Raw genomic sequence first — 12,028 nt, 5'->3', positions numbered from 1 at the left:
CTGTAATTAGATCCATACATATTGCAACAGCATTTGAAAGCATTCTGAATTCTTTTCCATATTTACTTTAAACTCAGCTACAATTTATTAACTTAGCCTACAACACAATCACTTATACAACAAGCTAATTAGTTACTGGTTCAACAATAATATTAGGCATCATGTTGTTAAATATTACATAATAATAATGCTGAAAAGTAGTCTAATTTAAGTGTTCTAATCACACACAAATGAGCTCTCTCTTTCTCTCTTTGTATAGAGGCATCACAGTGTCATCAAGAAATTTGAGCAACATTAATAGGTGATAAGATTATTTAAGAAGAACATTTCCCTTGAGTATAATCTCACTTATACTGGATAATTGTCTTCTCCCAAAGCCTCAGATCAACCAATACTCTGCAAATGAAATTCGATTGGCAGAAAATGTTTGATAGCCCAATGTTCTTGAATGGTAAACTTAATCCATCACTTGGTCAAACACAATGACTTTCTCCCTTCCTCCCAACGATTTTGGAGACCCAAAAATAAAAATGTCACAGGCACTATTCTTCCTGAGTCAATAAACACTCAAAATATGCGTAATATGGGATTTCTCTTTCTAAAAAGTTAACTGGAAAATTTATAAAACTGAAATTTCCTGAAATCTTACCATTCTCTCCAAACACACTGGGCAGTTAGGTAGTTCTGTTAAACCAGGAATTGGTAATCCAGCACCCTAGAATGTATAGAATATAGGATAAGTGTATTTAATACAGAAAATTTTTGATTCCTATATAAAAATAATAAAATCATGAATTATTTATAAACTTTCCAAATACAATGCATATATTACTGAATGAATTTTAAATTTATTAGCTAGATAATTTATAGTTAGCTGATGAAACTAGTGTAGCATAATTAAGTTTAATTTCACATTGTTTGAACCACACAATAAAAGCTTGTACAGGTGGCACATAAAAAACACCATTTTGAGCGTGGCCGTTGCCAGTACTGCGTGACTGGCCCTCGTGCCGGTGACACATAAAAGCACCCACTACACTCTCGGAGTGGTTGGCGTTAGGAAGGGCATCCAGCTGTAGAAACTCTGCCAGATCAGATTGGAGCCTGATACAGCCATCCAGTTCACCAGTCCTCAGTCAAATTGTCCAACCCATGCTAGCATGGAAAGCAGACGTTAAACGATGATGATGATGATGAAGTCTAAAAAATTTCTTTATAATTATTTTCCCATTCCTTACAGTATTTTCCCATTTATAAACAACATCAATAGGAGGTAAGATTATTTAAAATTAATATTTTGCCTCAAGTGAATATGAGCTTTAGACACTAATGAAGACACTGTTTATACTAACCTGTATAAAGTGCTTTCATTTCTTTAATACAAAACTTACCTCCCATTTTAAGAAATTCATTATTAAATTCAAACCTTCCATTACAATTTTATCTAAGAACCTTATAAGTTCATCATTGTTCTCATCATCATTTAATGTCCATGTTCCATGCTGACATGGGTTGAATGGTTTCATAAGACCTGACAGTTCTGAAGACCATATTGTGCTTCAGTGTCTGCTTTGGCATGATTTCTACAGCCATATACCAAATCTAACACCAATTACTTCAAAGCATGTACTGGGTAGGTTTTGAGAGTGTTGGGCAGATGTAATGAATGGGAGAGCGAGACACATAGTGGAGAAGGGGAGCGAGACACATGGTGGAGAAGGGGAGATAATTTGGTGGCTTAAGAGGGTGAACAATGTAAAATAGAGGCGGAGAAGACAGTATTAAGAATGAAAGATGGATAACAGTGAAATGGTTCCAGGTAGTAAGAGGGAAAACTGGCACCAGGGAAAAACTGAAGTATACAGTTCTGCTCACATTTAATTAGAATAGTGTAGTTAGGTGATAGGTGGTGGGAATGTCTTGAGGAAGATATTGGGTGGGGAGCAGTTGTGCATATTTATACAGATATATATATAAGTAATATACATATATATATATATATATATGCATATATGGGTACAGGACGTCACCAACAGTAAACAACATGAAATATGAAAACAAATGAGTTCAATACACAAACAACAAGAGAAACAAATGGAAAACAGGACAAGTAACACAAAGAACAACCCTTCATCAGTTGCCAGCTGTCTATCTACTCCTCATTTCGAGCATTGAAAAACGATATGAGTCTTCGAAGACAGTTTCTCTCATAAGTACCAAAGTAAAATTTTGGATTTATGGAGGGTCAAAGTTGGGAACAAAAACAGGACAGTGGAGACATACAAGGAAACCAAACGAAAACAAACATGGAGGGTCATTAGACCAGAATAAGGGTAAAATAGCAAGCGCTGGAGAAGTATTTTCTTTGAAAAGAGAAAAGATAGAAAAGAGAGATAGAATATATATACATTGTGCTTCCAGAATCTTAGTTTCTCCAAGGGTAGGTGATCTCAAGAACTGCATATCACCAGTCATCCTGTCCCTTTATCATTTCCTCTATTAGGTTTGAGGTTTAGGTTATTTTCAAAAAACCAGCTTACTATATTTCTAAAATATGCCCCTCTGTGTTTCAATTAAATGGCAAAATAATTGTGAATTTTGACTGATTTCATAAAACAACTATATCTTTTTTTTTATTTACTAACAATAAATACAATGTAACAAGGTCTTCCATACAGCTATTACAGAATTTGTCACAAAACTATATAATTACAGATAGGTACAGGTGAAATCTGAAATACGACATTATTTAAATTTGGTTCAAATATCATAAAATAAAGTGAGTTATTAGCCAAAGCTTGTATCATACAGTTTACTAAAAGCTTGATATTATAGTCATTGTAAAAATGCATTAACTTCATCCAATTTATTTTCCTTTTCCTTTGTTTACATTTTGTATTTTGACTAGTCTCCACATTTATTACATGGAAGACTTGAAATGGAAGAAACAAAATTAAATATACAACAGATTTGAGTCATGAGAATGATAAAATGAGTTCAGTTTGAAAGAGAAACATTTTAAAAGTTTTCCTTCACTCCATCCTCTTCCTGGTTTCAATACCACTGTCTGGAATTGTTTATACACTTGGATATTGAAGCATCCAGTTTAAAGCCCAATAGGTGCTTGATTCACTCTTCTATTTGCTACATTCAAAATCCATTTGAAGTCATAACTAAATTGAAGCTAATACACTTTTTACGTAATTTATTAAAAGGCAGAATATTAGAGAAATAAAGACAAAAAATAAAGGAGATGGGAAAATATTCAAAATATCCAATAAATAATATTCACATATAAATAGTGAGTGTTTATCTAGAGAAAGCATGTGTCATCATTAATACAGTAATGATATTTACACTGATATTTTGATTTCAAAATGAATAAGTAAATAAAGGTTATATCAGGCATTTTGGTATCCTGGCAGTATCAGGTAATTAGATAACAAATTTATTAATTATGCTACTAAATCCTTTCAAATTCTTAATTTTTTTTCAAAATTAATTTTTACACATAAGCAGTGTATTTCATTAGAATTAGGAGTAAAATGCGTTTATTTCTTGTGATCCTATCAATACAACTGGAAAAAACTAACCAGAAAATTGATGAGATGTTAGGAACAAAATGATGATTGACCAAATTTAAGCAAGATTTTTCATCACAGGATCTTGTGTACATTGCCTGCTTCTAGCAGTGAACCTGGACAGTTAAAAAGATCTACAGAAAATTACTCCAACTAAGAGGTTGAAAGATATGTTGCTCTTTAGATAGAAACATTAATCTTTTAAATGCTTTTTACCTACAAGAAGATTTTAGCTTAGCATTACAAGCTAACACTTTTATTTTGTAGCACCACAACTGACAAGAGTAGAAAATTCTATTTCATTGTGGCACCTTATTACAATTAACTGGTTTAATATTTTTAAAATGAAGGGTTGTTACCAGGGATACAGTATATTGAAAGTGATGGAATGATTATTGTTAAGTCCTCTTCATTTAGTTGGCTGTCATCTCAGCTAATTTGTGGTATTTATCTTTAAAAATATAAAGTACCTATTACTTGCCATCAGCAAAGTTACTGATTTAAGTACTCAATTATGTCAATAATACAATAGAAGTTGACTGACATATTACTTGAAGGATATTGAAAAGAATGCTGATAAATTGGAAAGAAGAATGAAAATAATGATGATATAAAATGTAAAAATAAAACATACCTCAGAAGATTTCATTGTTTCAATTTTAGCTATATACACCAAATGACAAATATCTGATTCAATTGAATTGAACTGAGTGTTGTTAAATGCTGAATAAAATTCATCAGCCAATTCCTAGTTGAAACAATAAAGAAAGAGATGTTAGAGAAATATATTATTTATGAAGATGAATACTAAATAGGATTTAATTAAAGTTACTTCTCATTTTTTTTTATATAAAATTCTCTAAAATCAATAGTCATTAGTCAATACTTAGTATTTATCATTGCCATTATTTTGGATATTAATCAAATTAAGATTTTTATTTTACAATCAGCCCTATTTGTGTGTATGAGTGAGAGAGAAATGATGAAAGACAGAAAAAGAGATTGAATATCAAAGCAGGTATGTCATGTCAGTTTAATACAATTTGGTACTTAGATACTATTAAAAATAGAGTTCACTTATTTACAAGCCTTCAGAGCAGGAATCTGGTTTGAGGATGAGACAACCCTGACACAATGCTTCCCTTATGTAGTACCACTGGCAACCTGAGGGTTCATGTAAAAAAATTTCCAAACAGAGACCCACCTCCAGATAATAAAGGTTCTGAACTTATGGGTAATTACAATTCACCTCTCTTACTTACCTCTCTGAATCAGCTGACCACTACAAAGTAACACCCCCAACATTTTTTTGGAAAACAAAATCCTTGTAAATCAAGCAACTTACAAGTTCTTCACCTCCCAAATTGCAAAAGGGTCTTCTATTCTCTGTCAAGGTCTCCACTAACTCTACAGAACCCTCCAACTCACCACTTATCAACCAAGATGGTTCTGAAGTAACATTCATACTGCAAAAGTAACCACATCTGCTGCAACACCACCGTGCACATGTGCTTCCAACATCACACTGTACATATACAACAAAACTACTCCTAAATTCTCCTTTTCCATTCCACTATCTCTTCAATGTGTGTTATATATCACTGACTACAAACATTTTCTTAACTGCTTTAAAGTTAAAAGGGACCAGTCCTGACATTCTTTCTGTCAATTTCAAAAATGGTTTTCTAGAACCAGTAAGCTTTTCAATCATTGTTTCACAAGAATCAATCCAAGTCTATAGAAACATGAAAGTGTATCCCATTACCAATGGTAATGTTTCTTTCTATGACAACTACCATTGTTGCCCTCACTTCCAAAATCCCAAAGGTAATGGAAACAGTTAAAAACAACCATCTTCATTGTCTTGAGTCTCTCTCCCTTTTCAAGGACCACCACAATAGTTAGTATAGAGCCAGATCTACATGAAACTTGTTCTATTACATTATACACGAGTAGTCATTTGCCCTTGATAAATTTGGAGAAAGCAATGCTGTAGCCCTTTGGCACATGTAACATACATATCATACATAAGTCAAATGTGGAAACTTTTGCAGTTAGTGGTGTATATATTTGTATGCCATATTTATACCAGTTACGTTGTAAGTGTTTTCACAGTTGATTCACAATAGGTATTATCTTCATGTTCATGTCTGTGTTACTTGTATCAAGATACAAGTGACACAAAGATAAACAACAGGAATAACACTGACAACTCAAAACTACACAGTTCAATAAGGGTTTTATTCATAATGGGAAGTTAAAAATGGTCTTACTGTATTCATATTTGATTTTTTCTGAGTCAATACAATATGAGGAATTTCTGATGTACTGACAAGATGAGAATGTTAATTGAACATAATTCGAGCAAGGCCTTTCATAACAGTGACCAGTGTACAACATCAGTTTCTGAAATGCATTCCACAAAGTAGGCAAGATGCCCTGAAGTATATAGCAGCATCTGTGGAGTTCAGTTAGAGTGAATTGTGCAAGAAAATTTGAACTAAAGGCTGTAAGCTAATACTTCTATTATAAAGTGTCCATTTGTAACAGCAACAAGATAATGATCTCTATGACAGTAATTCACAACAGGACAGTGTGAACCTTTGAGAGTTGGATGCCTTTTTCGGTGGAATTTGTATAATGAAGCCTACAACTGACAAACAGTAATCAAGACTATCATTACATATATCAAGAGAAAAAAATGTTGTAAACCTCCTACCTAAACATAAACAGCTATGATCCGCTGAATTACTACGAATGATAGGCCTCAACATTACTGAAGATCTCTACTAGTGACTGAATGTCCTCTGCCTACTAAAGACTACACCCCTAAGACTGATTTTCCTTGAAGGCCCAGAAAATACTTTAGTTTTCAACAACTACTAACCTCATACAAAAGCTCGAGTTATACCTACAATAGAGTGCTACACACTCATTTAGAATGGCACTGCAGCTACACATGCAATCCTCCTAAACCACATAAAAAAAGGCCACCTGACTGATTAGAATGAAGAAGCTCACCAACACACATGCTGTTTCTCCTATCTTTTCTTCTGATACTATTGTGGCCTTTACTCCTCAGAGTTAGTTAGTATCATGCCACCTCCACCTAGGCACTCTCAATTTGCCTGTTACCTACAGTCAGATCACTATTCACTCCCACCCCCAGGCCCAACACTAACCACTATGCCCAGTAATCCTCCACTCATGCATACACAAAATAGTGGCCCTCTGAAATTCTTTCCCTACCCATGGTTTTCCTGCAGCTATTTGGGAAGAAACTTATAATTCCATCCATCTCACCAATCTTAGAATACTTGCAAAAGTTATGGGCACAGCCCCTTCAACTACATCAAGTCAATTAGAAAATTAAAAAGAAGTAACAAATCCTGCAAGCTACAACATCTTTTCATAATAAGATAAAAACAATTAACAGATTGGTTTAAATTATAGATTACTTTATGTCACACAAGGCTTATTTAATCTTCATTTAAAAAGTATTTTATTTGGCTCATTAAACTATAGCAACAAATAATGGAATTAAAATATTTCAAAATTCTTACCTGAGTTTTGAACTTAACCAGAACCATATACTGATTAGGAGTAGAATCCCTAATGATTCGCATACTTTCTACACCAGCACTAGAAATAAATAGGAAAAATATTTATCCACACCATTTCCACTGTACTGAAACTAAAGATACTCCATTAAACACATTCAAATGTTAGAAATTTGGTTCAATTATGATTTCGATTTCACTTGCCCCAACAGGTCTTCACAAGCAGAGTTTAGTGTCCAGTGAAGGAAAGGTTGGCATGGGTGCCAGTTGTCGAATTTGGTTCGATTTCGATTTCAAATATATATATATATATATATATGTACAATTGCAGCATGGAAGGTGTTTATAAGCCATTTAAAAAACACACAAAAAACAAAATATTTTCGCCACTTTGAAACCGCGACCTGTTCATTGGCAAAGTTTCATGCTGCATCACAAATTTTGTCAGTGAACAGGTCATGGTTTCAAAGCAACAAAAATATTTTGACACAAATCAAATTTAAATGTTGAAGTGAATCTAATAGCTTTTGTGTGATTTTTGAAATGGCTTATAAACACCTTCCACGCTACAATTGTTTTGTTTCAGCAAACAATATCAGATCAAGTCACTTGCTATGCAGGTACATCTCCGTAATATTACTCTTTATTCCTACCTGTTTCAGTCATTTGACTATGGCCATGCTGGAGCACTGCCTTTAGTCGAGCAAATCAACCCCAGTACTTATGCTTTGTAAGCCTAGTACTTATTCTATCGGTCCCTTTTGCTGAACCGCTAAGTTACGAGGACATAAACACACTACCATCGGTTGTCAAGCGATGTTGGGGGGGCAAACACAGACATACACATATATACATATATATACGATGGGTGTCTTTCAGTTTCCGTCTACCAAATCCACTCACAAGGCTTTGGTCGGCCCGAGGCTATAGTAGAAGACACTTGCCCGAAGTGCCACGCAGTGGGACTGAACCCGGAACCATGTGGTTCGTAAACAAGCTACTTACCACACAGCAACTCCTACGCCTATAAAAGATGTTATGCCTCCAAAAACTGTTGCCCTGTGTCTTAGATTCAGATGTGAATTTAAATTAATTCTTCAACATAAACTTTTTCCCCTCCTCCCACATCTGGACACTATACTCCACCCTCCTTCCCCCCTATCTGCCACCTGCAGCTTCTTTTTGACCAACCAGACAGTTATTTGAAAACGAACCAAGCCATTTGAATGGCCATGAGAATAACACTCCAGTGCACATATATGGCTTGACAGCCAATCTAACCCACCTACACTCCTGAAATAGCAGACCAAACATGAAACCCATACAACAGCCCTTTCACCCCACAGAATATCTCAGCTAAATAGGTAAGAATAGCATGTTGAGGAGGATGAACATCAGCACTCCATTTTCGAAGGTCATAGAAAGTGCTGCTAAACAATAACGACAAAGGCCATCCCACCAACACAGTCAACTACAAAAACGGAAACAAATAAAAACAACAGAAACGATCAGAGACAGAAGAGCAACAATGGCAACAAAGCCACCACACTTACAGGAAATAGCCAAAGAGAACAATAGCTTACAACAATGCTACTACCATCACTGACAGTAACAATACAAGCAAAGGATAATAATACTAATAATAGCACGCCCTGGCTATGGCATGAAACTACATCTGGTTGTGGCATCATAACATGGGAAGAACAAGGTTACCCTTAACCACAACTACCTTCACGTCACTGTTAGGCAAAATGTAGTACCTGAAAGCAAGCCTCTCCCACCCCCACTGGACCTAGAAATACCAGGTTGGCATCTGGTGGAGTTAAGCCTGTCTCATGGAAAGAGGGGTCCCTTTAGCCTTGGTCAGCAACCCCTCTAGAGAAAGTGTCTCAAAAGCAAAAAACACCAATGGTTGTGTCTCCTCAACACCAAAATTCTCAGGAGTGAAAATGTCAAATACAAAGACATAAAACAATGGAGTGAATGATACTGGTACAAACAACAGTGTACATGAGGGTAGGCGTGGACTCTCACAGCCTTGGCTAGCAACCCACCTAGTTATGGTGTCATGATAAAAACACTGGTGATTGCACAACCTAACAAATGCTACCTCTAAATGTGCAATGTCAAAATTAAATAATAACCACAACTGCACTAATGGGACTGGAACTGTTAACAGTGAAGGTGTCGTGCACGGCAGGCAAGGAGTATCTGATCAAGCTCTGGCAAGTCATCATCAAGCTATTGATCAGGACCAAAACCACAGTCAAAAGTGCAAAAGGAAAAGAATGAAAAGAGAAAAAAATGTAAACAAAATAGTAATAGAATGCTGGCTGAGAGGTGAGCCAAATAAAAGAGGCTTCGTGAATTGAATGAAGAGAATATGGGATGAAAAAGGAGGTTCTGAAGCATCTGCCCAGCGACTGATAGACCAAGCAAGAGCAATCTGTAGGAACGACTGGATTACAGGTGTAGACATAGAAGAAATTCAGATAAACTTAAAAAAAAGAGCAGAAGGAGAGTGAAACAGCAGTAGCAGATAGTGGTAATAAAGGGATGAGAGATGAAGAAAAAGAAAAGAGGGAAATTGCAGAGAACCAGAGAATATTAATAAAGTAACTAATGAAGACAAGAATACTGATAAAGTAACTAATGAAGACAATCTATTTGGACAGGTGATAGTAAGTACTGCACAAGACTTGAACGATGAAGGTAAAGAGATTTTAGAAAGATTACAAAGTAAAATATCAGCTGGGAACAATGAAGTACCACCAAATGTAAGATATATGGACAGAGAAAAAGTGAGGAGAGCCATAGGCAAAATAAACGATGTTTTAAGCTTGATTAAAACAGAAAACATCAGAGAAACAAACCAGCTAATCATACAGGTTAGAAGAAAGGGGAAAACAAACAATACATGAGGAATTGACACAAAAAGTGTCAGCATTAAAGGTCAAATTGAAAAGATATGATGCTAGATGCAAAGATTTTGGACAGAATAGACTGTTCCAATCAAATAGGTGTCTTCTTGAGGAAATAGAGGAAGGCCAACACCAAGAACTGATTCCAGATGCAAAAGAAAGTAAAGAATTTTGGGGAGGACTGTGAAACAGGCTGTCAAGACATAAAGAAAGCTCTGAATGGCTAACAAAGGTGGAAAGACGACTTGCAATTGTACCAAGACAAAAGGACATCAGAATTAATCTATATACAGTGAGACAGAAGTTTAAAAAATAACAATTGGAAAGGACCAAGTCTGGATGGAGTACAAGGCTATCAGCTGAAGAACTTTACACAGTTGTATGGAAGGATTGCTGCGCAACTGGATGACTACCTGCAGCAAGGTCACATCTCTGCCTGGATGACAAGTGGACGAATGCGGCTATGCATCAAGGATACCTATAATCTGTTTACCACTAATGTAGAAGCTTATGACTGGTGTCTTGACAGATGAGTTATACAACCATCTGGAAAGCAACAATCTACTTCCAGAAGAACAGAAAGGATGCAGGAAGCAAAGTAGGGCAACAAAAGATCACTTATTAGTTGATAAAATGATAATTAGAAATTGTAGATACAGATTGATGAGGCTGAATGTAGCATGGCTATATTACAAAAAAGTATATGACATGGTACCACATAGTTGGATAAGTAAAACAACGTGCATGTTTGGAATAGCAATAGTCTGAAACTCTTGAGTGTGTTATGGTCCAAGTTTTGGAAAGAGCATGAGCATGTGAGGTCGAAAATGGCTGCCATTTGAGCAATGTCATTTTTCATATGTGATGTAGTGGGGTTGCAAAATTTGACTTGTACATATTAATTTCCACTATGTCCTTTATATTGTATCAAAATTTCATGCATTTATTTGTAAAGTTAAGGAAGTTATTAAAAACTGAAACCCATTAGTGATTTTTGGGACACCCTGTATAGCACAACCCAATAAAACAATCCACAAACACTCTATACACACTCTATACAGTAAATATTCAATAAAATAAACAACCCCCTACAACAGGTACTCTACAGGTTGGATATCCAACAGAAGAACGCAGCTCACGTTATGCAAACACTAATACAACAAAAAATTCAAGATAACAAAACATTCAAGATAACAATTCAAGATAACAAAACATTCAAGATAACAATTCAAGATAACAAAACAAATCGAAGCAATTCATGAAGTTTGTACTCCTCCAGCACCAACAAAAAGAAGAACATACAATGCTGCACACACCTCAGCAACACAGAGGTGTAGCAGGAGATGTAGTAGAAATTTGCCTGAAACCATCAGTGGCTCTCATGGCTTCTGATCTTAACTGATTGAAAGTGTTAACATGCACTGGTGTAAAAGATGAGCTACAGTAAATATTCTGCTCAATACTTTAGATTTACTTGCCAGTTGCTTGACCTTAACCAGTTGAGCATGTCCCTTAGTGGCTGACAACACATGCATCTCTGATCATGAGCAGAAGTAGTGAGAGAGCATCATAGTCATGTGTTGAGAGGTATTCTTTGGGGTTTGAATAATTCCCCTCTGGAAACACGTTTTGTTCATCATTTGTAAAGAACCCTTATTCATGAACCTTTTGAGTGGGATGGGCTACTTGACCTCAAGGACATTCTAATTGGGCCCCACCTATAATGTCATGCACTGTTTATCTTGATATGAGGTCACCATGTTGTACATATATGGTTGTGATGCATATGCCTGATGTTCTCTTATCAAATGAATAGGTATGATGGATATATTGAATTTCATATATTAGTACCCCAGTGTCACTTTGATTGCATGTGCTGCTCTCTCATTCAATAATAATAATAATAATAATAATAATAATAATAATAATAATGTATTAATCAGAAATGAAATATACATACCTCACT

The 12,028-nt window shown here is 35.4% G+C and overlaps 1 protein-coding gene and 1 long non-coding RNA gene across 2 annotated transcripts in view; one reads left to right on the top strand and one right to left on the bottom strand.

Annotated features, from left to right (window-relative positions):
• Positions 1–12,028, bottom strand: part of LOC106868570 (BRCA1-associated protein) — a 63,205-nt gene that overhangs the window by 29,928 nt on the left and 21,249 nt on the right. The window contains exons 5-7 of the mRNA XM_014913892.2: positions 7,145–7,223; positions 4,216–4,329; positions 650–715 (exon numbers count right to left, since the gene is read on the bottom strand). Of these exons, the coding sequence (XP_014769378.1) occupies positions 650–715; positions 4,216–4,329; positions 7,145–7,223 (259 nt within the window). The remainder of the gene's footprint in view (positions 1–649; positions 716–4,215; positions 4,330–7,144; positions 7,224–12,028) is intronic.
• LOC106868571 (uncharacterized) overlaps positions 1–12,028 on the top strand; it is a 76,447-nt gene that overhangs the window by 43,737 nt on the left and 20,682 nt on the right. The window lies entirely within an intron of this gene.

Source organism: Octopus bimaculoides, chromosome 1, assembly GCF_001194135.2.
Source record: "Octopus bimaculoides isolate UCB-OBI-ISO-001 chromosome 1, ASM119413v2, whole genome shotgun sequence".
Classification (NCBI taxonomy): Eukaryota; Metazoa; Mollusca; class Cephalopoda; order Octopoda; family Octopodidae; genus Octopus; species Octopus bimaculoides.
Note: the sequence above shows the minus strand (reverse complement) of the source record. Positions and strands in the feature narration are given on the sequence as shown.